Source organism: Erinaceus europaeus, chromosome 7, assembly GCF_950295315.1.
Source record: "Erinaceus europaeus chromosome 7, mEriEur2.1, whole genome shotgun sequence".
NCBI lineage: Eukaryota > Metazoa > Chordata > Mammalia > Eulipotyphla > Erinaceidae > Erinaceus > Erinaceus europaeus.
The window spans coordinates 132,971,392-132,999,009 of record NC_080168.1 but is presented as its reverse complement, the minus strand read 5'-3'; the positions used below and the strand labels follow the sequence as shown (position 1 = coordinate 132,999,009).

The following is a 27,618-nucleotide window of genomic DNA, read 5'->3' as shown; positions in this document are numbered from 1 at the left end:
CGCCCCGCCCCGCCACAGCGAGCGGCGCCCAGGTGCCCGGAGCCTCGCCGTCACTCACCGCTTCCCGTCCTCCCCGCCCCGCGGACGCCTCCGGGACTCCTGCTCAGTGTCGCTGCCCGGCCCCGGCCGCGGACTCCATGGCCGCCTCCACCCTCACGGAGGACGAGGCCGAGCTCAAGGAGGGGAGGGACCCGGAGGGGAGGGACGGGGAGGAAGAGCGAGTACGGGGAGAAAGGCCGCGGGACCGCCTCGCGTCACTTCCTGTTGGTGCGGAAGGGGCGGGGCCTGGTTTTGTCCCGCCTCTGGGCGGGGCTACCGGCGGGGCGGGGCCTCCAGGGAGCAGGGGGCGGGTCTTCTTTTTTTTCTTTATTTTTTTCTTAGTGATTTCACAATGATTAGCAAGATTGTAAGACGGGTAGTGCGGCGGATTAAGCCCACAGGGGACGAAGCGCAAGGGGCCGAGGTAAAGATCCCAGTTCGAGCCCCGGGCTCCCCACCTGCAGAGAGGGTCCCTTCGCAAGCAGTGAAGCAGGTCTGCAGGCGTCAGTCTTTCTCTCCCCCTCCTCTGTGGATTTCTCTCTGTTAGCCAAAAAAAAAAAAAAAAAAAAAAAAAAAAATCGAAAAAATGGCCACAGGAGCTGTGGATTTGTGGTGCAGGCACTGAGCCCCAGCAATAACCCTGGAGGCAAAAAAAAAAAAAAAAGCAAGATTGTAAGCTTTCCCCTGAAGGTGGGCGCTGGGGGCTCAAACCCAGGTCCTTCCTTGCGCGCTCAACCAGGTGCACCACCACATGGCCCCCAATTTTTATCTTTAGTTATGGTCGTGTTAAAGAGAAATAGGCAGAAAGACAGCGAAAGATACTTTAGAGCCCTGCAGCTACGTGGGCCGCTTCTCTCCCTGCACCTGGGTCCCCGCCTGGCGGCTCGGGTGCTTGCCGGCCGCTCCGTTTACCAAGGTTTCCCCGGACAGTTCTCTGCAGGCTCCGTGCCAGCCCGCACCCGCACCCGCACCCGCACCCGCACCCGCACCCGCACAGCGGCATCGTGGCGTTCCTCCGCACCCGGCCCTGCACCTGGCCGTCTCTGTCACGGGTGTGTGAGCTGGGATCTCAGTGCGGGCCTCATTTGCATTTTTCTATGGCTAGATGAGATCCTCCCATGTTGGGAATATCAACTTTCCTAGTTATTTCTTCACATTCCTCAGTAAGGCTATGTCCTAATTTACTTACATACCAGGTGGTGCGCATTCCGAACGTTTACAGGCTTTCCATATGTCACACAAACTTTTTTTTTTTTTTCCAAGAAGGAGATTTTGACAGATTGTTTGGTTTCATTCAGCTCCTCACACTAGATCTCTTTGACGAAGAATTCATCATCTAGTCTAATAGGAGAAAGGGGGAAAAAAGAAGGAAGGAATAAAAGAAATAAAAAGCTACCCACCACCATAAGGAAAAAATAAAGAAAGAGGGGTCGGGTGGTAGTGCCACGGGTTAAGCGCAGGTGGCGCAAAGCGCAGGGACCGGCTCAAGGACTCTGGTTCGAATCCCCGGCTCCCCACCTGCAGGGGAGTCACTTCACAGGCGGTGAAGCAGGTCTGCAGGTGCCTGTCTTTCTCTCCCCCCCCCCCCCCCGTCTTCCCCTCCTCTCTCCATTTCTCTCTGTCCTATCCAACAACGAACAACATCAATAACAACAACAATAAAACAACAAGGGCAACAAAAGGGGGAAAAATGGCCTCCAGGAGCAGTGGATTCATGGTGCAGGCACTGAGCCCCAGCAATAACCCTGGAGGCAATAAATAAATAAATAAATAAATAAATATAAAAAAAGAGGGAGTCAGGCTGTAGCGCAGCAGGTTAAGCACAGGTGACTCAAAGTGCAAGGATCCCGTTTGGAGTCCTGGCTCCCCACCTGCAGGGGAGTCGCTTCACAAACAGTGAAGCAGGTCTGCAGGTGTCTATCTGTCTCTCCCTCTCTTTGTCTTCCCCCATCTCTCTCCATTTCTCTCTGTCCTATCCAACAATGACGACAACAATAATAAAAACTACAACTATAAAACAAGGGCAACAAGAGGGAATAAATAAAAAGAGAGAGAAAGAAAGAAAGAGAAAGTAGATAATATGGTAAGAGAGACGAGTATAATAGCTGACTTGAATAGTGTATTGCCTTGCCATGTGTGCAGCCCAGGTACAAGCCCATTACACTGAAGGAGGCTTCCCAGCTGTGGTCTCTCTCTGAGAAATTCGGCCTAAAGTAGTGAGATCCTGGAGACTACCAAAAGGAAATAGAATGCAGTAAAACCCCAGTACTGTAATAATAAAAATTCAAATGTCAGTGCATTTCTTTAAAAATGTGTCCTGCCTACTCTATGACCCTGCAATTCCTCTCCTGGGGCTATATCCTAAGGAACCCAACACACCCATCCAAAAAGATCTGTGTACACATATGTCCTTGGCAGCACGATTTGTAATAGCCAAAACCTGGAAGCAACCCAGCTGTCCAACAACAGATGAGTGGCTGAGCAAGTTGTGGTCTAGATACACAATGGAATACTACTCAGCTATAAAAAATGGTGACTTCACGTTTTCAGCTGATCTTGGATAGAACTTGAAAAAAATCATGTAAAGTGAAATAAGTCAGAAACAGAAGGATGAATATGGGATGATCTCACTCTCAAGAAGAAGCTGAAAAAGAAGATCAGAAGAGAAAACACAAGTAGAACCTGAACTGGAATTGGCATATTTCACCAAAGTAAAAGGCTGGGGTGGGGGGGAGAGTACAGGTTCAAAAAGGGTGACAGAGAACCTAGTGGGGGTTGTATTGTTATGTGGAAAACTGGGAAACGTTATGCATGTACAAACTATTGTATTTACTGGTGAATGTAAATTAATTCCCCAGCAAAGAAATTTTTTTTAAAAGCATTAATTTCCCAATAAAAAATTAAAATAATAAATAAATTAAAATGTGTCCTGGAGATTAAATATAGCTTACAGTTTACCATGTAATATTAAAGGTATATAAATTCTTAGATCCCTAAATTTACTCTGGTTTTATTTGTCTTTTTTAATGTATTTATTTATAAGATGAAAACATGAACAAGACCATAGGATAAGAAGGGTACAACTCCACACAGTTCCCACCACCAGAACTCTGTATCCCATCCCCTCCCCTGACAGCTTTCCTATTCTTTATCCCTCTGGGAGTATGGACCCAGGGTCATTGTGGGATGCAGAAGGTGGAAGGTCTGGTTTCTGTCATTGCTTCCCCACTGAACGTGGGCCTTGGTAGGTGGATCCATACTCCCAGCCTGCCTCTCTCTTTTCCTAGTGGGCCAGGGCTCTGGGGAAGCAGGGCTCCAGGACACATTGGTGGGGTCATCTGTCCAGGGAAGTCCGGTTGGCATCATGGTAGCATCTGGAACCTGGTGGCTGAAAAAGATTTAACATATAGAACCATTCAAATTGTTGATTAATCATGAAACTAAAGGCTTGAATATTGCAAATGAAGATTTGGAGTCTCCATTTTAGAAATAGCTAGTAAGCATATTTTAGGTATATTCCAAAGGGCCCATGACTTTATTGGGTTTTGCCTGAGCCTGTCATCTGATATGCAGGTGGACCCAGGTTATTGTCTAGGGGGGGAAGATGATGTCATGGCTGGAAAAGGGCTAGAAAGCTGGATCAGGGAAGAGAGTAGCTCCCTAATATGGGAAAGGTGTATACATGTTGTTGACTGTAAACCCCATCGATTTGATCTGGGGCCCATATTCAGCACAGAAACCTGTGTGACCTCTGCATCCCTGTAGGTCTGAACGTGCATTCTGTGGTCATGAGTAGGAACGTTCCAAGCTGCCCCAATATCAGGACCCATCTTCTTCAGGTGGTAGATAGAGTATGTTGTCCATCCTCACTTCAGAGGATGGAACATTCTCTACCATTATTGATCCACATTGAGGGCAAGGTCCTATGGGGGCCCACAAAGGGGTCGATTATGTTGTTCCTGATGGAGATAAGCAGTGATAATGGAGAGAAGGATCTATTCAAGGTTTAGGCTCATCTTGTCTGTGTGGGAACCCCAGGACTCCCCAAATAGGGCCCCAGCTGATGGGTTGGCCTGATAGTGACTAAAGAGTCATCATTCAAGTGTGCCAGTCTCTTGCCCTTATTCAGCTTTTGTAGTCCTTCCTTTGATAAGGTTAGCTTTGGAGTAACTAAGGGAAGTGTAATAGGAAGTAGATGAGGAGGGTATCTAGGTCTAAGTAGACACTATTTTATTATGAACTTTATGGTGTCTTTTTAGGTCTTTCTACTTGCTTGCTTCATTAATTGACTCACTGCAAACTTTTGTGCACTTTTGCTCTCAGGTATATATTTTGTCCTAATTTATGGAAACGTGAACACATGCCCTATCTTATGGGACCTGGTGTATATCTTGGTTTTGTTAGGAAGTGGACCACCTGAAATGGAATTAAGGAGTCCTATGAGAAAGGAAAGGTTTCAGCCGAGTAATTAAGCCGAAGGGTTGACATTCCACACCTAAGGTCTCTGGACGCAGTCTGAAGTGAAGCATGACGGGGTGGTACTCATTGTATTGATTAGGATGGGATAAGCAGATACAGTAAAAGTTGGTATGAATTGAGAGAGGCATGCTGGAAAATGAGCCCCACCCTAGAGGATCCATGACTGGGGGAAATTTGGGCTTTATAAAGAAAGTGGGAGGTTCCTGCTATCTTAGGGTTTAAGAAGGCAATAGATAGTTATTGCTATAATCGTATTATTTGGCAATTGTGTTAACTTTGAAAATCCAATTGTTAGGATTTGCTGTATCATACACAACCTCACCATTATTTGTCCTTTGATGTCATATATATATATATATATATATATATGTATGTATGTATTTTATAACGTAACGCCACCTGTTGCTTCTGCTCTCCTGGTCTAAGCTTTTAGGAGAGTCAACATTTCAAAAATTCAGCCTATGGTCTGTGCATTAAAAAGTTTGAGACATTAAATCAATTTTCCCTTCTCATATTAATTAAATAGTGATTTATATGACTACAAGTTTATAGGAGTGTACATAAACACCATTCCCATCATTCCCACCCACCCCCCACCACCAGTGAAGCCAAACATCCACCCTCACCCTCCACCCAGAGATTTTTACTTTGGTGCCCTACTCCAAACTCAGTCAGATTCTGCTTTGAGTTTCCCTCTCTGTTCTTCTTTCTCAACTTCTGTTTATGAGTTTGTGAGTGGGATCATCCCATACTCGTCTTTGTCTTTCTGACTTAGCTCACTTAACATAATTCCATCTAGCTCCATCCAGGATGAGCCAGAGAAGGTAGGTTCATTGTTCTTCATAGCTGATAGTAGATTTACTCTGTTTTTTATTGGCTGACAGTGAAAAATCTTAGTATATATATTACAGTTTACATAACAAGGGAGATGAAGGAACTGTAAAAAAAAAAAAAAAAAAAGACTGGCAACAGATATGCCATAAAAAGCAGAAGGTTGGGGGAGTCAGGTGGTAGTGCAGCCGGTTAAGCACACGTGGTGCAAAGCACAAAGACCAGAGTAAGGACCCTGGTTCGAGCCCCTGGCTCCCCACCTGCAGGGAAGTCACTTCACAGGCAGTGAAGCAGGTCTGCAGGTGTCTGTCTTTCTCTCCCCCTCTCTGTCTTCCCCTCCTCTCTCCATTTCTCTCTGTCCTGTCCAACAACAATAAAACAACAAGGGCAACAAAAGGGAATAAATAAATAAAATTAAAATATATATATAAACTTTTAATAAATTTATCTTTAAAAAAGAATATCTAAAAAAACAAGCAACAAAAGGGAAAATAAATAAATATATATTTTAAAAAAAAAGTAACAGAGGGAGTCAGATGGTAGCACAGCAGGTTAAGTGCATGTGGCGCAAAGCGCAAGGACCGGCATAAGGATCCTAGTTCAAGCCCCTGGCTCCCCACCTGCAGGGAAGTCACTTCACAGGTGGTGAAGCAGGTCTGCAGGTGTCTGTCTTTCTCTCCCCCTCTCTGTCTTCCCCTCCTCTCTCCATTTCTCTCTGTCCTATCCAACAACAGTGACATCAATAACAACAACAATAGTAACTACAACTATGAAAACAACAAGGGCAACAAAAGGGAAAATAAATAAATATTTTTTAAAATACATTTAAAAACAAAGTAAGAGAATCTTTAAGGTCAATATTAAGCAAGATAGGTTGGAAATTGTACTTAGACTTGGCAGAAGAGTCATTCTTGAGTTAAACTTGAATGCTATGCAATCATCTTCTTTCAGAAGTCAGTAAAAGAAATGACCACATTAGAAATTGATTCAATATTTGCTTTAAAACTATGTGAGACATTGGCACATGCTTCTCTCTTTCTCTCAGAACTTATATACAGAAAACATTATCTCTCTGATAAAATCCTATGCTTCCTAACCTTGAAAACTGACCTAGACAAAGGGGAAAAAAAGGCAAGATTTTCTGGAAGCCCAAAGCAAAAATATTTTCACTCATAGCAATCCTGCTTTGAATCCTTACACTGAGTATATATTATTTCTCTTTAGATTTTTACATTTGTTAAATTTTATTTACTTATTTTTTTTTATTTTTACTAGAGCACTGCTGAGCTCTGGCTTATGGTGGTGTGGGGGGATTGAACCTGAGACCTTGGAGCCTCAGTCAGGAGAGTCTCTTTGCAGAACCATTATGCTATTTCCCCCACCCAATTTTTACAGTTTTAATTTGTCCTTTTTTGATTACAGTGTTCTGTCAAATCTTTTCCTTTTGTCTTTACTATATCCATTATCTGTGTCTTGTTTATTATTACAAGCTGCCTGAAATTCTCTTGGGAAATATAGACATACTCCTTAATAAATATGGATTTTTTAAAAATATATTTTTAATTTATTTATTATTTTCCATTTTGTTTTTTTTTACCCAATTTTTACAGTTTTAATTTGTCCTTTTTTGATTACAGTGTTCTGTCAAATCTTTTACTTTTGTTTTTACTATATCCATTATCTGTGTCTTGTATATTATTACAAGCTGCCTGAAATTCTCTTGGGAAATACAGACATACTCCTTAATAAATATGGATTTTTAAAAAATATTTTATTTATTTATTTATTTATTTTCCCTTTTGTTGCCCTTGTTGGTTTTTATTGTTGTAGTTATTAATTCTGTTGTTGTTGTCATCATTGTTGGATAGGACAGAGAGAAATGGAGAGGGGAGGGGAAGACAGAGAGGGGGAGAGAAAGACAGACAGCTGCAGACCTGCTTCACCACCTGTGAAGCGACTCCCCTGCAGATAGGGAGCCGGGGGCTCGAACCGGGATCCTTACACCGGTCCTTGCGCTTTGTCCCACCTGTGCTTAACCCGCTGCGCTACTGCTGTACTCCCAATAAATATGGATTTACTGTGGTCCAGGAGGAGGTGCACTGGATAAAGCCCTGGCTCTCAAGCCTGAGGTCCCAAATTTAATCCCCAGAAGCACATGTACCAGAGTGATGTCTGTTTCTCTCTCTCTCTCTCTCTCTTCCTGTCTCTCTCATTAATAAAAAAAGTTTTAAATAAATATTATTTAAAATTTTATTCTGATACATAATAGAAAATTTGCATATTATTTCTTAAACAGACCAGAGAATGAAAGTATCTCAAATCCTGCAACACAAGCAAGAAATTGCTGAGGAAAGAACTGAAGAGCTAATTCACACAGTGAGTGGGAAGCTGGCTTCACCTCCACATAACAACGCTGATAAACCTGTTCTCCCACTTTCAAAAGAAGGCCATTACAACTTTTATTATCTTTTCTCAAATGCTTGTAAAGAAGACTCGGCTTTTTAAAGAAATGGGCTTAGCTTTTTGGAAGTTTCCCATTCTCAGTGTCCTTTATTCTTTTTTTTTTTTCTTCCAGGGTTATTGCTGGGGCCCAGTGCCTGCATCATGAATCCACTGCTCCTGGAGGCCATATGTTTCCCTTTTGTTGCCCTTGTTTTGTTGTTGTTGTGGCTATTATTATTGTTACTGATGTCGTTGTTGTTGGATAGGACAAAGAGAAATAGAGAGAGGAGGGAGTCAGAGAGGGGGAGAGAAAGACAGACACCTGCAGACCTGCTTCACCGCCAGTGAAGTGACTCCCCTGCAGGTGGGGGGCTCTAACGCTTCGTGCCATGTGCGCTTAACCGCTGCACTACCATCCAACCCCCAGTGACCTTTATTCTTTGGATATTTTACTGCCTAGTAACCTGTAGAGACTATAGCTTGAATCTTCAAATTCCGGCTTTCATTTTTCCATGGAACTATGGGTCACTTCTATATAGCCCTCACTAAAGATGGCCGCGATTTTACCCACCCGTAAAGATGATCATGAAAATATTTTTTCACTTATTGGGGCTTTCTTTGTGGTCATCTGTTTTTATGGGTCTTGTATTTATTGACTCTGATAATTGTTATGTCTCTGGTAATTGTTATGAAAGTATTGGTCTTGAGCATAGACAAAACACAGAAGCTTGCTCAGGGAGATATCAGAGTGGTCATGCAAAGGGACCTTCATGCCTCAGCTGTGAAGTGAGATTAACCAGAAGTTCCTCTCTCTTATTTGGTTAGATATTAGATATTCACTCAAAGCTAGGATTCAGAAGGAGAGTCTTTTTTTTTTTTTTTGAGAAGCTGGAAAGCCAGGTATAAAATCTCTCATATTTAAAAACCACTTTCTATTTTGAATTTTGGAATCTTTATTATTTTTTTTTTCTTGCTTGCTTGGTTGCTAGCTTGCTTGTTCCAGAGTCCTGCTCAGCTCTGGCTTATGGTAGTACTAGGGATTGAACCGTGGACTTCGGATCCTCAGGCATGAAAGCTTTCTGTAAAACCATTACACTGCTACCTGAACCCATCTTTTCCTTTCTTCCTTAATAGAGATAAAAATAAACAGAGAAGAGAGAGGAAAAGAGAAAAACATCTACAGCACTGCTCCACCACTAGTGAGTCCTTCAGTCTGCAGTTTGGGACCTGGGGTTTGAACCCAGGTCCTAGTACTTAGTAACATGCACGTTCTACCTGACACATCACTTCCCAGCCCTGAAATTTACCATTTTTATACAAGTTAATTTTACTCAAAATGCTCTGTAACCAAAAAAAACTGTAATGGCTATAGTCCAATTCTTATTTATTATTATTATTACTTTAACCAGAGCACTGCTCAACTCCAGTTTATGGTGGTTCTGGGATTAAACCTGGGAGATGATAGTCTCAGATATAAAACCTGGGAGATGATAGTCTCAGATGTATCCTCAGACATGTATGCCAAATTTATTTATTCATTTATTTATTTGACCTGAGCCCTGCTCAGCTCTAGCTTATGATGGTGCTGGGACTGGACCTTAGACCTCAGAGCCTCAGGCATGAAAGTCTTTTGCAGAACCATGATGCTATATCCCCAGCCCTATATGCCAAATTTAATACATAGGACATTGGGTGAGGAATTCTGTAAGATAGTTACTATAGTTGTTGCTTTTATGATTTTTGTTTCATTAAAAAAATAATGTTCCCCACCTGCAGAGGAGTCACTTCACAAGCGGTGAGACAGGTCTGCAGGTGTCTATCTTTCTCTCCCCATCTCTATCTTCCCCTCCCCTCTCGATTTCTCTCTATCCTATCCAAAAGAAGAAAACAAAAAGTTATGTTCTGATGATTAGGATAATGAAGCCTTAATTAACTTCTAACAGGAATAACCAGAACCCCAAATTAAGATTAACCTAGTTGTGTATTTTCATTTAAAAACAATGAATGACAAGAGTCGGGTGGTAGCGCAGTGGGTTAAGCCACATGGTGCGAAGCACAAGCACCGGCGTAAGGATCCCAGTTCGAATCCCCGGCTCCCCACCTGCAGGGGAGTCATTTCACAGGCATTGAAGAAGGTCTGCAGGTGTCTGTCTTTCTCTCCCCCTCTCTGTCTTCTCCTCCTCTCTCCATTTCTCTCTGTCCTATCCAACAAAAACAACATCAATAAAAACAACAATAATAACTACAACAATAAAACAACATGGGCATCAAAAGGGAATTAATTAATTAATTAAAAAAGACAATAGATTACAATTCTCTGTGCTGCTTTGAGAGCTTGTCTGGAGTTTCTAGCGGGGGAGCACAGCTACTCTTGTACCCTTGACTGATTCGGGAAGGCGGGCCTCTTCCACCAAGCAGCTCCGACATGGAGCAGTGAGGGAGGAAGAGGACACCCGCCTAGCCAGCCAGATCAGAGAAATGAACCTTGGCCATCAAGTAGGGTAACGGATGTCACAGCCAAATCGCCCTCACATCTCTGTGTGCTGCTTTGAATAGTGAATGACAAGTAAATGATAATTTCACATCCTGTCAGATGTACAAAATACTTTATTAGCATGACCAAAATTTTTTATATTTGGAGTTATCTTATTATTGGCTTTAAAAGCTAGAGAATATTCCTTAAGAATCATCTTAATCAGAAAATTAATATGTTAACCTAAATTATCCTAATTAAACTAATCCATTATATTACCAAAAGTAACTTTTATTTTGGGTTATGTAGAAATGGATGAATTTCATAATAACAACTTAGTTTGTTTATGTGTTTTGTCCACCTGGTAATCATATTACTTTTTTTTCTTTTCTTTTCTTTTTTTGCCTCCAGGGTTATCACTGGAGCTTGGTGTCAGAACTATGAATCCACTGCTCCTGGAGGCTATTTTTCCCATTTTGTTGCCCTTGCTGTGGTTGTTATTGTTATTGTTGGTTTTGTTATTGTTATTGTTGTTTTAGCTGCTGTTGTTGTTGGGTAAGGCAGAGAGAAATCGAGAGAGGAGGAGAGAAAGATAGACACCTGTAGACCTGATTCACCACTTGCAAAGCGACCCCCCTGCAAGTGGGGAGCTGGAGGCTGGAACCGGGATCCTTATGCCAGTCCTTGCAATGGTCCTTGCACTTTGCACCATGTGTGCTTAACCCACTGAGCTACCTCCCAGCCCCCCATTAGTTTTCTTTCTTTTTTTTCTAAGCTGTGGAAGTTTGGAAACAACATATCTTGTAGTGTGTTCTCCAGATAACTCACCTTCCATCCTTGGAAAATGTGTTGGAGCCTCCAAATAAAGCACAAAGTCTTCAATTAGATAAAGTGGAAGCTCTCACTATATCAGATACTTGTCTAGACATGTCGGGTAATTGTGAGGAGCCTCACAAAGCACCCTGCATTCCTGACTCTATGGCCTATCTACATAATCATTGTTTTGCCTAGTCTAGCAGAGGGAGACTTGTCTCAAGTGGCCTCCCCCAGGGCTCTGTTCTGGCTCCTACGCTATTTAATATTTACATCAGTGACCTCCCAGAAACTTCTTCACGGAAGTTCATCTACCGATGACATCTGCTGTGCAACTCAGGCATCCAAGTTTGACATCCTCGAGGAAACACTCACGAAAGACATGTCTTTGATATCTGATGACTGTAAAAAATGGCAACTAATCCCTAGCACTGCAAAAACGGTATCATCTGTTTTCCATCTACACCATGCCTCGGCCTCACGTGAGCTTAATGTGCAGCTTGACAATATGAGAATCCGGCATGAAGCCCAGCCAGTCTATCTTGGCGTTACTCTCGATCACACTCTGTCATTTCACGAACATCTCATAAAAACTGCAGCAAAGGTGGGCACGAGGAGTAACATCATTGCAAGACTGGCCAGCTCCTCATGGGGCGTGAGCGCTTCCACACTACGATCATCATCTCTGGCATTATGCTATTCCACTGCAGAATACTGTGCCCCAGTATGGTTCCGTAGCCCCCATGTCCACTTGGTCGATTCCAAATTATATTCCTCCATGAGGATAATTTCTGGAACCATCCGTTCCACCCCGGTTCCATGGCTGCCAGTTCTTAGCAACATCGCCCCGCCAGATATTCGTTGGGATGCGGCATCATCTAAGTTCATTTCCCACGTCTACGCTCAACTGGACCTGCCAATATACGCAGATATCTTCGCCCACCCTGTCCAACGCTTGACGTCTCATCATCCAATCTGGTCCCCTATGCCTACACTGAACTTCTCTGTTCCAGACTCTTGGAAACAGAGTTGGCAGTCAGCTGAGGTAAAGAACAAACAGCTCATCACAGACCCCTGCAAGCGTCAACCCGGCTTTGACCTAGCACGTTATCGCTACCGAACAGGCCATGGCCGGTGCACCGCTATGTTCCATCGCTGGGGAGCCAGAGACAACCCGAACTGCCCCTGCGGCTACCGACAGACTATGACCCACATAGTCAACAACTGCCACCTCTCCAGATTCAAAGGAGGTCTCGAAACTTTACATCAGGCTCAACCTGACACTGTTGACTGGCTACGGAAGAAGGGCAAACACTAGAAGAAGAAGATTGTTTTGCCTGAGAGATCCCCACCCATTCATTTCCTTTGATCTGTCTTCTTTCTACCCTCAAGACCCCCCCTGTCTGCAAGGTAGTATTAATCCTTGCAGTTAAAACCCTCACAACAGTTGCTAAGGAAGTTCCTACCTTTCCAGCTCGCTTTTGCCTTTCTCCACCCCCTTCCTAGCTGTTGTTTTCGACGGGTTATGTTGTTTTTGCCGGGCTGGCTTCACGGGCAGGTAACAGATGACCAGGGACTCATGGTTGAGCTGTAGGCAGCATCTCTTTATTCATTCAGGACGCAGCCCAATCTAAGACGAGCTAAGCTAAACTCAAGGTACAGTACCGTAAAACTCACAATGCTGTCTTTATATATACTTGCCAAGTAAGGTGGAAACAGGATGTGACATAGAAAGGGTGGAGAGAAAAGTGACTGGTGAAAATCAGAGTGTGACAAAGAGGGGGCAGATTAGGCGAGAATCCTATCACTGAACCACAAATGCCCTGGAGGGAGGGTGGAACTTGTTAACAGTGGTTATGTAAATAGAATAGTGTTAAGCAGGGGGGATTTAAACCAAATGAAACAGAAGGGGTCTCATGCATACCAACAATTCCCCCTTTCTTTTTAACTAATGGCCATTGTGGGGTGAACAGAAACGTATATCGTACAGGCGTTTTCAAAAGAACTGGCATAAGACATGGAAAACAAAATAGGCGAGCAGCAATAACCAATGTGATGTCAAGGGGAACTTTTCTTGCCTCAAAGGGCAAGGCCTAGCAGGCAAAAGGGCATTTCTTGCCTCTTGGAACGCTTCATGCCTCTGGGGGCATCTCTTGCCTCAAAGGGCGTTTCCTGCCTCTGTGGGCATCTCTTGCCTCTTGGGGCGCTTCATGCCTCTGTGGGCATAACCTAATAAGGAGGGGGAGTTTTCTGCCTCTGGGACAGAGCCTGCAGGCGAGGGGACATGGTCTATAAAGTCTCAAGGCAATTGGCTGAAGTTAGTCTTTGAGAAACACAGCAGTGTGTACCAGTAAGTCTGATGGAGGTGTCAGTCCAAAGTAGCTGACCACAGAAGAAAATGCCAGAGGATGAAACGCTGCACGTCTGTCTCGATGGGGAATGTCAGCCACCAGAATTCTGCTTTTCTGTAGAGAGTGAGCTTTGGAGTCTGTGAATCTGTTTCTTCAGGTCGTGCCAGGTCACATCATTGGTATCCGGGGTGTGTTGTTGTCATTCCATCTTGTGGGTGATGTCAGAGAACAGGATCCAAATGGATTTCCAGGAATTTTCATTTGAGTAGATGCTTTTTCATGTGAAGACTTTTGACAGCTGAAATTCACTTACTTATCAAACAAAACTTATAGCAGATTAGAAGTTTACTATAATTGATAACTCCATTATAATTGGAAGTCCTTTCTAGTATGATTTTAAGGTTGTTTAAACAGTTTAAACTCAATAAAATGTGGAAAGGTAAACAGAAGAACCACGGTTAAAAGCCTCAGGCATGAGAATAATTAACATAATCATTGCACTATCTGCCCCACCCATAACTCATACGGTTTCTAGGATTAAACATTTCAGATTCATGTCAAGATGTAAAAGAGAAATCAAAGGAGGAAAAAAAACAATTTTTTGGATTGTTTCTGGATGTCTCTAGAAATCATGGCTGTATCCAGCATTTTTTTAAGTCAATGTCAAACAAAAATTCAGTCATTCAAATCATTCTCTTATGAAACGCAACTTGAAGCAGATTATCAAGATCTCACCATGTAGGATTAAGAGTCCCTGGAGGGCGTCCTAGTCCAAAAAGCTCCTCGAAATTCCATTTAGGGTGCTTCGGACTGTTCCTGCTGGATTGCTTCAGGCACCCATTTTTAAAAGTGTCTTCCCATCGAAGAAAGAATCTAATCAGGAGAGTAGAACTAACCACGTATCTCCATACTTGGGAACTGCCAGGGTACTCGAGAATGTTCTTCAAATTAGAGTAGTCCTTCTCCACGGGAAACATTCGAGAAGTCCAGAAAGTCCCAGTGGAAATCCCTATGCATATCCCAAGGTCTACGATCGCGGTCATAAAGAACCAAACTGTGGCCCGGAGCAAAATGTAGTCCTTTTCTTCAGGAAACATGGGAGAGGGAATCCAGGAAGTCCAAGGAGAAATCTCCGTGCATCTCCCAAGCTCTATGATCCCGGTCATAAGAAACCAAAGTCCCCGGTCAGGGAACCGAAATGTGGCCCAGAGTAAAATGTTCCAGAGACAGACTAACCGTCTCATGATGAAACAGTAGAGGCTTTGGCAAACCTCTTCATAAGTAGAAAGGCAACCCATGGTGGATGGGTAGCCAAGTTTACTTATCTGGACGATGGGTGGGTAGGGTCCCACGTTGATGCCGGTCCATGTTTCAGGGCTTATTTCAGTCCCTGTTCGGGCGCCATATGTTGTTTTCGACGGGTTATGTTGTTTTTGCCGGGCTGGCTTCACGGGCGGGTAACAGATGACCAGGGACTCATGGTTGAGCTGTAGGCAGTATCTCTTTATTCATGCAGGACGCAGCCCAATCTAAGATGAGCTAAGCTAAACTCAAGGTACAGTACCGTAAAACTCACAATGCTGTCTTTATATATACTTGCCAAGTAAGGTGGAAACAGGATGTGACATAGAAAGGGTGGAGAGAAAAGTGACTGGTGAAAATCAGAGTGTGACAAAGAGGGGGCAGATTAGGCGAGAATCCTATCACTGAACCACAAATGCCCTGGAGGGGGGGTGGAACTTGTTAACAGTGGTTATGTAAATAGAATGAAGTGGTTATGTAAATAGAATAGTGTTAAGCAGGGGGGATTTAAACCAAATGAAACAGAAGGGGTCTCATGCATACCAACACCTAGCCATTTCCGTTTCCAACTTGCCACTTCCGGGTCTGCCCTTTAAAAGCGTTGGCTCTCTGATCAATAAAGACATTGCATTGCCCCTCCACCACGAGTTCATGAGTCATCTCTCCCACATCGCTGAGTGAGTAGCAGCCCAGGCCGGCTCCAGTCAAGTTCTCTCCAACCCAGAGAGTACGCGCCTGGCAAGAGGCACCCCCACGCTATCCCGGCATAGATAAAAAGATTATTCCAAACTTAAGTCCACATAAGTGAGTGGCCATTTTTATTATCAAATATTTTATGAGTAGACAGTCCTGTGGCATAATTTCCCCCTTAGCGTTTGAAAGTGTGAGGACTTATGCACATGCATAAGCTGGCAGCATCTCTGGTTTGCAGATTTAATCACTGAATTCTCATTTGCTCTAACAAAGGAAGTCCCTCAGTATGACCTGTGAGAGGCTTGTTGGGAGTCAGAGTGGATTCATTCTGAGGATTCAGTATTAATTCACCCATCATCCCCCCTGCAGAAGCCCTGAGGATTTGTAAAGTTCTGCCATTTCTGTTTTGTGTCTTAACATAGCCGTTACAGTTTCTACGAGTTTGTTCCTGCCCCCTTAAATCCAATTTAAGGGGACCAGGTGGTGGCGTACCTGTTTAAGCGCACACACTACAGTGTGCAAGGACCCAGGTTCAAGCCCCTGGTCTCCACCCAAAGGGGTTGGGGGGAGGAATACTTCTCAAGTGGTAAAGCAGGGTTGCAGATGTCTCTCTGTGACCTTCCCCTCTCAATTTCTCTCCGTTTCTATCCAATAATAAATAAATAAATAATCCACTTTAGTAGAGCAGCCATTCATGGAACAAAAATTTATAGTCAATGAGTTAAGCCCTATCATAAAAGGAAATTCATTTGTGAAGAGCTTCAGCGAACCTCAATGCAACACAGTCTCTCTCTCACTGCCACCTTCCCATCTCCAAGACAGGTGTCCCTCTTAGGTGAACCACTGCTGGGACAATGGCTCAGGGGCTGTAGGGATACAAGTGGGGTTCTAGCATATAGAACTGCTATGATGCTTTAGTGACTGAAACAGTTTTTTTGCCTGCAGCATTATCACTGAGGCTCAGTGCCTGCACTAGGAATCCACTGCTCCTGGTGGCCATTTATGTTTCATTGTTGTTGCTGTTGCTGTTGTTGTTGTTGGGTAGGACAGAGAGAAATGGAAGGAGGAGGGGAAGACAGAGGGGGGAGAGAAAGACAGACACCTGCAGACCTGCTTCATCGCCTACAGGTGGGCAGCCGGGGGCTCGAACCAGTGACCCTCCTGCAGGTGGGGAGCTGGGGGCTCGAACCAGGATCCTTGCACCAGTCCCTGGGCTTCGTACAATGTGCAATTAACCCTATGTGCTACTGCCCGTCCCCCCCCTTTTGTAATTATTATCTTTATTTATTTACTGGATAGAGACAGCCAGAAATTGAAAGGAATGGAGGAGATAGGGAGAAAGATAGAGAGACACCTGCAGCACTGCTTCACTACTCATGAAGCATCCCCTGCAGGGGTGACCAGGGGCCCTTGTGCATTGTAACATGTGCACTCAACCAGGTGCACCACCTCCACCTGGCCCCAAGAACGCAAAGTTCTAAGCTTCAGATGGCAGAAAACACTTGGTAGTCAGAGACCAGTGGGTTCCCTCAGCCAACCATGGTTCTGTTTGTACATAACAGCTTACCTTCATTTATACAAAACCACAAAGAGACAAAAACTTTCCACCAGACACCTAGTAGGAGAAAACACAGGGAAAGCAGAAAGGAAACTGTGGATTTAGGATTCAACTTCCGGAGGCGGAGCTACGAGCAGCAGATCGCTTTCTCTCCTCTCCTCTCCTCTCCCGGATCAACTAGGAATACCAAAGGAGACCACCCAGACCGAAACAAGACAAGACTAGAATGACCACAGAAACCCAGTAAATCACCCGTGAGTACAAACACGCATGGCTGGTGACAGAGAGGAGAGAGGGGCCTAAGGAGAGATTAAGTGACTGCTAACAGTTCGACAGTTTGTCAGTGGAGACACCACCTCCAGTCTGCTCCACCAACAAGGGGACAGCTGAAGGGAGGAAAGGACTCCCCAGAGACTCACCAAGTGCAACTCTGAGTCTCCATTGCTACTACCCTCAGAATCTGGAGCAGCAACAGGGAGGGACACCAGGGGACAGAGATCTAACCGGGAAACTCAGGAGAAAACCTATACCTCGGTGGCATAGCTGAGGGGCTGTGAAAGTCTCTTTGCATAACCACTGGATTATCTCTGCCACACCCTGCTTTATCTCTTGGTCAGGAGTCAGTGATTAAGCTAAGAAGCCTATTGATAGTTTAAAAGCCCTCAGGCTCCCATAGCCTACAGGGGAAAAAAAAAGGCTTTTACACCACTGAACTCCAACTCAGGGATTGAAAAAACTGTTAACTTATATAAAATGGTTAAAACAACAAGAAAAAATATTGGAGACTCGAACCAGGACAAGAGTCCAGCTAAAAGTCCTCCAGAGGGTGAAGCAAAAAACAACAAGTTCAACATCCAAACATTAGCTAAGGAAATAATAACAGGAGTGAGTAAAGAATTTGAAAAAATTGTAATCAGAAATGCAGGAACAACAAATGAGAATATGGAAGAAAATTCTAATAATCTCATGGTTATTAGAGAGATGAAAGCTGAAATCGCTGAGCTAAGAAGGCAACTAGCTGAACAAGCTAAAACAGTATCAGAGCAGGGCAACAAAATAGATGAACTCCAGAAAGCAGTAGAGGGCAGAGAGAATAGAATCAATGAGGCTGAAGACAGAATTAGCAAGATTGAGGATGAATTAGAGACAACTAAAAAAGAAGTAAGAGATCTAAAAAAGAGATTAAGAGATGCTGAAAACAACAACAGAGTCCTATGGGATGACTTCAAAAGAAACAATATACGCATTATTGGCTTACCAGAGGAAGAAAGAGAAGGGGAAGAAGAAAGCGTTCCCCAGGCCATAATAGCTGAAAATTTCTCTAGTCTAGACAACACCAAAGACATAAAGATTCAAGAAGCCCATAGGGTCCCAAACAGAATTAACCCAGACCTAAAGATACCAAGACATGTCATACTTAGAATGGAAAGGAATAAGGATAAAGAAAGGATCCTCAAGGCTGCAAGAGAAAAACAAAGAGTCACCTACAAAGGAAAACCCATAAGATTAGCAGCAGATTTCTCCATACAAACACGTAGGCCAGAAGAGAATGGCAAGATATCTATCGAGTGCTCAATGAGAAAGGCTTTCAGCCAAGAATACTATATCCTGCTAGATTGTCATTCAGACTAGATGGAAGCATCAAAACCTTCTCAGACAAGCAACAGTTGAAGGAAGCAACCATCACCAAGCCTGCCCTGAAAGAAGTTCTGAAAGGTCTCCTATAAACAACCAGACCACCACAAATAGGACATATATCAAAACACTCTAAAACTCTACAAGAATGGCGTTAAAATATCTTCAATCTTTGATATCAATAAATGTCAATGGCCTGAATTCACCTATTAAAAGACACAGAGTAGGAAGATGGATCAGAAAACACAACCCAACAATATGTTGTCTACAGGAAACTCACCTAACGCAACAAGACAAACACAGACTTAAAGTGAAAGGATGGAAAACTATCATTCAAGCCAATGGCCCACAAAAAAGGACAGGAACAGCTATTCTCATATCTGACATGATAGACTTTAAAATAGATAAGATTAAAAAAGATAGGAATGGACACTACTTAATGCTCAGAGGATCAGTCAATCAAGAGGACTTAACAATTATTAACATCTATGCACCCAATGAGAAGCCATCTAAATACATCAAACTTCTACTGAAAGAGCTACAGCAATATATTAACAGTAACACAATCATAGTAGGGGACTTCAACACCCCATTCTCTCAACTTGACAGATCATCCAGGCAGAAAATCAGTAAAGACATAAGGGAGCTAAATGAAGAGATAGATAAACTAGAACTATTGGACATTTTCAGAGTCATTCATCCCAAGAAACTGGAATACACATTTTACTCAAATCCACATGGATCATTCTCAAGGATAGAACATATGTTAGGCCACAAAGACAGCATCAGTCTATTCAAGAGCACTGAAATCATCCCAAGCATCTTCTCAGACCACAGTGGAATTAAACTAACACTTAACAATCAACAAAAGATTAGTAACAGTGCCAAAATGTGGAAGCTCAACAGTACACTTCTTAACAACTTCTGGGTCAAAGAGGAAATCAAGGAAGAAATCAAAATGTTTCGAGAGTTCAATGAAAATGAAGACACAAGCGATCAAAATATTTGGGACACAGCTAAAGCAGTCCTAAGAGGGAAGTTCATAGCTATACAAGCACACATTAGGAAACAAGAAAAGGCACAAATAAACAGCCTGATTGCACATCTTAAAGACCTAGAAGAACAACAACAAAGGAATCCTAAAGCAACCAGAAGGACAGAAATCACTAAAGTTAGGGCAGAAATAAATAACATTGAGAATAGGAAAACCATACAAAAGATCAATGAAAGTAAATGTTGGTTCTTCAAAAGAGTAAACAAAATCGACAAACCTTTAGCCAGACTCACAAAACAAAAAAGGGAGAAGACCCAAATAAATCGGATAGTAAATGAAAGAGGAGATATCACAACAGACATTGCAGAAATTCAACATATCATGCGAGGCTTCTATGAACAACTATATGCCACCAAACTAGAGAACCTGGAAGAAATGAATGATTTCCTAGATACCTACCAACTTCCAAAACTAAGAGGAAGTGGATAACATGAACAGGCCCATCACAGCTAATGAAATTGAAACAGTTATCAAAAATCTTCCCAAAAATAAAAGTCCTGGACCAGATGGTTTTACAAATGAATTCTACAAAACTTTCAAAGAAGAACTAATACCTCTACTTTTAAAAGTCTTCCAGAAGATTGAAGACACTGGAATACTCCCTGCCAGCTTCTATGAAGCCAACATCACCCTGATACCAAAAGCACACAGGGACACAACCAAAAAAGAAAACTACAGACCAATATCTCTGATGAACATAGATGCGAAAATATTGAACAAAATTCTAGCCAACCGGATACAGCAGTATATCAAAAAGATTGTTCATCATGACCAAGTGGGGTTTATCCCAGGCATGCAAGGTTGGTTTAATATACGTAAATCAATCAATGTGATCCACCACATCAACAAAAGCAAGACCAAAAACCACATGGTCATATCAATAGATGCAGAGAAAGCCTTTGACAAAATACAACATCCCTTTATGATCAAAACACTACAAAAAATAGGAATAGATGGAAAATTCCTGAAGATAGTGGAGTCTATATATAGCAAACCTACAGCCAACATCATACTCAATGGTGAAAAACTGGAAGCATTTCCACTCAGATCAGGTACTAGACAGGGCTGCCCACTATCACCATTACTATTCAACATAGTGTTGGAAGTTCTTGCCATAGCAATCAGGCAGGAGCAAGGAATTAAAGGCATACAGATTGGAAGAGAAGAAGTCAAACTCTCCTTATTTGCAGATGACATGATAGTATACATGGAAAAACCTAAGGAATCCAGCATGAAGCTTTTGGAAATCATCAGGCAATACAGTAATGTGTCAGGCTATAAAATTAACATTCAAAAGTCAGTGGCATTCCTCTATGCAAACACTAAGTTAGAAGAAATTGAAATCCAGAAGTCAGTTCCTTTTTCTATAGCAACAAAACCAATAAAATATCTAGGAGTAAACCTAACCAAAGAAGTGAAAGACTTGTATACTGAAAATTATGAGTCACTACTCAAAGAAATTGAAAAAGACACAAAGAAGTGGAAAGATATTCCATGTTCATGGGTTGGAAGAATTAACATCATCAAAATGAATATATTACCCAGAGCCATCTACAAATTGAATGCTATCCCCATCAATATCCCAAGCACATTTTTTAGGAGAATAGAAAAAATGCTACAAATGTTTATCTGGAACCAGAAAAGACCTAGAATTGCCAAAACAATCTTGAGAAAAAAGAACAGAACCGGAGGCATCACACTGCCAGATCTCAAACTGTATTATAGGGCCATTGTCATCAAAACTGCTTGGTACTGGAACATGAACAGACACACTGACCAGTGGAATAGAATTGAGAGCCCAGAAATGAGGCCCCACACGTATGGACATCTAATCTTTGACAAAGGGGCCCACACTATTATATGGGGGAAGCAGAGTCTCTTCAACAAATGGTGTTGGAAACAATGGGTTGAAACATGCAGAAGAATGAAACTGAATCACTGTATTTCACCAAATACAAAAGTAAATTCCAAGTGGATCAAGGACTTGGATGTTAGACCACAAACTATCAGATACTTAGAGGAAAATATTGGCAGAACTTTTTTCCGCATAAATTTTAAAGACATTTTCAATGAAAAGAATCCAATTACAAGGAAGACTAAGGCAAGTATAAACCTATGGGACTACATCAAATTAAAAAGCTTCTTCACAGCAAAAGAAACCACTACCCAAATCAAGAGACCCCTCACAGAATGGGAGAAGATCTTTACATGCCATACATCAGATAAGAGTTTAATAACCAACATATATAAAGAGCTTGCCATTCTCAGCAACAAGACAACAAATAACCCCATCCAAAAATGGGGGGAGGACTTGGACAGAATATTCACCACAGAAGAGATCCAAAAGGCTGAGAAACACATGAAAAAATGCTCCAAGTCTCTGATTGTCAGAGAAATGCAAATCAAGACAACAATGAGATATCACTTCACTCCTGTGAGAATGTCACACATCAGAAAAGGTAACAGCAGCAAATGCTGGAGAGGGTGTGGGGTCAAAGGAACCCTCCTGCACTGCTGGTGGGAATGTCAATTGGTCCAGCCTCTGTGGAGAACAGTCTGGAGAACTCTCAGAAGGCTAGAAATGGACCTACCCTATGACCCTGCAATTCCCCTCCTGGGGATATATCCTAAGGAACCCAACACATCCATCCAAAAAGATCTGTGTACACATATGTTCTTGGCAGCACAATTTGTAATAGCCAAAACCTGGAAGCAACCCAGGTGTCCAACAACAGATGAGTGGCTGAGCAAGTTGTGGTATATATACACAATGGAATACTATTCAGCTGTAAAAAATGGTGACTTCACCGTTTTCAGCCGATCTTGGATGGACCTTGAAAAAATCATGTTGAGTGAAATAAGTCAGAAACAGAAGGATGAATACGGGATGATCTCACTCTGAGGCCGAAGTTGAAAAACAAGATTAGAAAAGAAAACACAAGTCGAACCTGAAATGGAATTGGAGTATTACACCAAAGTAAAAGACTCTGGGGTGGGTGGGTGGGTGGGGAGAATACAGGTCCATGAAAAATGATGAATGAAATAGTGGGGGTTGTATTGTTAAATGGGAATCTGGGGAATGTTATGCATGTAAAAAAAAAAAAAAAAAGAAGTAGAAACGCAAAGCAGAAATTGACTGAGTTTGGAGTATGGCACCAAAGTAAGAAAGCAGAAGTACACTAGAGTTTGCAGTGAGTACCTCCCTAATACTTCCTCTCCACTTTTCCAAGCTTTGGGTCCATGATTGCTCAACAATTTGTTTGGCTTTGTATGTTAACTCTCTTTTCAGTCACCAGGTTCCAGGTGTCATCAGGATGCCGGCCAGGCTTCCCTGGACTGAAGACCCCACCAATGTGTCCTGGAGCTCAGCTTCCCCAGAGACCCACCCTACTAGGGAAAGAGAGAGGCAGACTGGGAGTATGGACCGACCAGTCAACGCCCATGTTCAGCGGGGAAGCAATTACAGAAGCCAGGCCTTCTACCTTCTGCAACCCACAATGACCCTGGGTCCATGCTCCCAGAGGGCTAGAGAATGGGAAAGCTATCGGGGGAGGGGGTGGGATATGGAGATTGGGTGGTGGGAATTGTGTGGAGTTGTACCCCTCCTACCCTATGGTTTTGTTAATTAATCCTTTCTTAAATAAAAAAAAAATTTAAAAAAAAGAAAGGAAACTGTGTTTCTTGACCTGTCTTTGCAGACAGCAGGTGGCAGCTCGGTGGAGAAGGTCATCTGAGAGAGAAGAGTACTCAGCTGGGGCCTGGGAATTGACAGGGTGGGTAAAGTGCTGGTCTCTCAAGCATGATGTCCCAGGTTTGCTCTCCACCAGCCCATGTTCCAGAGCGAGGCTCTGGTTCTTACCCCTACACTGCCCCATTAATAAATAATAAACAAATTAAAAAGAAAAACACTGGGAGTCGGGCAGTAACACAGCGGCTTAAGCGTGAAGACCAGAGTGAGGATCCTGGTTCAAGCCCCCGGCTCCCCACCTGCTGGGGAGTCGCTTCACAGGAGGTGAAGCAGGTCTGCAGGTGTCTTTCTCTCCCCCTCTCTGTCTTCCCCTCCTCTCTCCATTTCTCTCTGTCTTGTCAACAACAATGACATCAATAACAACAACAATAATAACTACAACAATAATAAAAAACACAAAAGCAACACAAGGGAAAAGAAATAGATAAATATATATAAAAACCCTAGAATTGTTATTCATTGGTTCATCTGTCAGACTAGAACCTAGACACTAATGAATTGCACATGTTAGGCAAGATTTTCATTCATCTGTCAGGAGAAATAGAATGAGATGGAAGGGAAAGATACTTGAAAGATTCTTGAGAATTCCCAGGGCTGTGACAATAACTCACTTGAACACTGTGCTGCTCTGCCATGTGTCCAACAGACGTTCACACCCGGCCCCCATCATGGTAAAGGAAACTTCAGCTCTGTGGTGATATTCTCTCTCTCTCTCTCTCTTCCTCTCTTCCTCTCTCTCTCTCTCTATCTCTCTCTTCCTCTCTCCCTGTTTCTCTCTCTCTCAAGAATTCACTAAATACACTACTCAGGAATCCCATCTAAAGAAAAGTTTTAATCTCATGACTATGAAGTGGGGACTAGGAGACCCAACACTGGTGTCACCTTGTCCAAGGACACAGGTTTAACCTCCACCTATCCCCACCAGCAGGGGGCGAGCTTCACGAGGAGTGAAGCAGGGCTGCAAGTGTGACTCTATCTCTTCCTGTCTCCCCCTTCCCACTCAGTTTCTCTCTGTCCTATCAAAGAAGCTGGGGGGAAGTGGCCACCAGCAGCGGTGGATTCTTTGTGCTGGCATGGAGACCTAGTGATAACCTTGATGATAATTTAAAAAATAATAATAAAATAAAGGTGGCCAGGAGGTGGCGCACCTGGCTAAGCACATGTTCCATTGCGCAAAGACCTGGGTTCAAGCCTCTGGCCCCCACCTGCAGGGGGAAAGCTTTGCAAGTGGTGAAGCAGGGCTGCAGGTGTCTCTCTGTCTCTCTCCCTCTCTACCTCCCCCTTCCCTTTTGATTTCTGGCTGTCTCTATGCAACAAATAAAAATAATAAAAATTTAAATAAAATAAAATAGAAATGACAAATGAGCAATAGAATGAGACAAGCAAAGCCCCAGGAGAAATAGTGGTGAAAAAAGGAAGCATCAGCTTAGCCTGTTCTTTCTTTTTATACATACACACATATATTAACTAAACATAAACTATATATATTAAATATATATTTATACATACACACATATATAAACATATATTAAATATATATTTATACATACACATATATATAACTATACATATATAATATATTAAATATATATTTATACATACACATATATATAACTATACATATATAATATATTAAATATATATTTATACATACACACATATAAATAAACATATATTATATATATTTATACATACACACATATATTATATATCTTAAATATATATATTTATACATACACACATATATAGCTAAACATATATTATATATCTTAAATATATATTTATACATACACACATATATAAGTAAACATATATCATATATCTTAAATATATATTTATACATACACACATATATAACTAAACATATATAATATATAAAATATATATTTATACACACATATATAAACATATATTATATATTAAATATATATTTATACATACACACATATAAATAAACATATATATCTTAAATATATATTTATACATACACACATATATAAGTAAACATATATCATATATATTAAATATATATTTATACATACATGCATATAACTAAACATATATCATATATGTTAAATATATATTTATACATACACACATATATAAACATATATTACATATTAAATATATATTTATACATACACACATATATAGCTAAACATATATTATATATCTTAAATATATATTTATACATACACACATATATAGCTAAACATATATTATATATCTTAAATATATATTTATACATGCACACATATATAACTAAACATATATATTAAATATATATTTATACATACACACATATATAGCTAAACATATATTATATATCTTAAATATATATCTATAAATACACACATATATAGCTAAACATATATTATATATCTTAAATATATATCTATACGTACACACATATATAGCTAAACATATATTATATATCTTAAATATATATCTATACATACACACATATATAGCTAAACATATATTATATATCTTAAATATATATCTATACATACACACATATATAGCTAAACATATATTATATATCTTAAATATATATTTATACATGCACACATATATAACTAAACATATATATATTAAATATATATTTATACATACACATATATAACTAAACATATATTATATATATTAAATATATATTAAATTTATATAAATATATATGGATCTTCCCTTTTGTTGCTCTCTTTGTTGTTGTAGTTATTATTGTTGTTGTTATTGATGTCGTCGTTGTTGGATAGGACAGAGAGAAATGGAGAGAGGAGGGGAAGACAGAGAGGGGGAGAGAAAGAAAGACACCTGCAGACCTGCTTCACCACCTGGGAAGTGACTTCCCTGCAGGTGGGGAGCCGGGGGTTCGAACCGGGATCCTTATGCTGGTCCTTGCGCTTTGCGCCACGTGCACTTAACCCACTGCGCCACCGCCAGACCCCCAACCTGTTTTTTCTTACTGTTGTCCCAGGGTCCCTTCAGACACCCAAGTGGATAGGGTAAGAGTTTTTGAGAATGTATCAAGTGCAGGTGCTGAAAAGAAAGCAGCCCAGGAAGTGGCCTGGGAGTACAGAGAAAGACTGGAAAGCCTGTGGTTCAGAGTTCCGTTCCTGGCACCCCATGTGCTGGGAAAAGTCTCTGGTTCTCTCTATAAACACTCAACTTACCTCAGCAACACCTGGAGGTTGGAAAGGTAACAGACAGACAGACAGGACGAGAGTGGGTTTCCAAAGGAGTCACTGTCAGGAAGGAGAAATGAAAGGATTCACATTCTCATGTTTAAAAAGTACTTCTCAGGGTTGGGTGGTGGTGCACCTGGTTGAGCGCACATGTTACAGTGCTCAAGGACCCAGGTTCAAGCCCCGGTCTCCACCTGCAGGGGGGAAGCTTCACAAGTGGTGAAGCAGGGCTGCAGGGGTCTCTCTGCCTCTCTCCCTCTCTATCTCCCCCTTCCTTCTGGATTTCTGGCTGTTTCTATCCAAAAAAAAATTAATAAAGATAATAAAAAGATTTTTAAGTACTTCTCTCCCTCTCTTCTTCTCTCTCTCCCTCCCTCCATCTCCCTCTCTCTCTCTCTCTTTTTTTTTTTCCAGAGCACTGCTCAACTCTGGCTTACAGTAGTGTGGGGAAATGAACCTGGGAACCCCCAGCATGAGAGTGTTTTAGCACAGACTTTATGCCTTTATGCTATCTGCTGCCACCCACTATCTGCTGCCACCCACTCTCCATTTTTGTGCCATGTTTTGTCTTCTTGTTCCACAGGAAGTGAGAAAAGGACTGAAGCACTTGAGGCAACACTTTATCTGAGACTGTTGCCCAATGTTACAGAAGAATTGTGATGACTACGGATTCATGTGGCTATTGCATCAGACCCTCGTGCCTACAGGTTACAAAAACAGGTGCAAACATGACCAGAACACTCTCTACAAACTTCTAGTATTGCCTTTTTTGAAAAAAACCTTCAAACAAATGTTGTCATTCTGTTGACAGTGTGGTAGCGAAACAGGGGTCCTGAAGACTCTTGCCAGAGCGCTTTGCAGACCAAGTCCTTATTACAGGGACAGGCAGAACAACTAATCTGGTTTCTACTGGAGCTTCCCTCTGAGCTCGCCTTTGGCACCTCACCTGGGCACATTTATCACTAAACGGTCTGTGTCAAGCACAAGCACAGATCATTCCCTTATAAATAATTGA

The 27,618-nt window shown here is 41.9% G+C and overlaps 2 protein-coding genes across 3 annotated transcripts in view; one reads left to right on the top strand and one right to left on the bottom strand.

The window, feature by feature from the left end:
• Positions 1 to 448, bottom strand: part of SCYL2 (SCY1 like pseudokinase 2) — a 58,491-nt gene extending 58,043 nt beyond the window's left edge. Inside the window, exon 1 of one of the 2 annotated variants that reach the window (XM_060195622.1) lies at positions 59 to 448. The gene's annotated coding sequence lies outside the window, so the exon portion shown is untranslated. The remainder of the gene's footprint in view (positions 1 to 58) is intronic. The other variant, XM_060195623.1, reaches the window with a different exon arrangement.
• DEPDC4 (DEP domain containing 4) lies at positions 138 to 27,618 on the top strand. Its single transcript, XM_060193539.1, is given in 7 exon segments — positions 138 to 267; positions 970 to 1,095; positions 11,040 to 11,198; positions 27,187 to 27,323; positions 27,415 to 27,448; positions 27,451 to 27,532; positions 27,534 to 27,618. Coding segments are annotated over 7 exon segments (753 nt in total).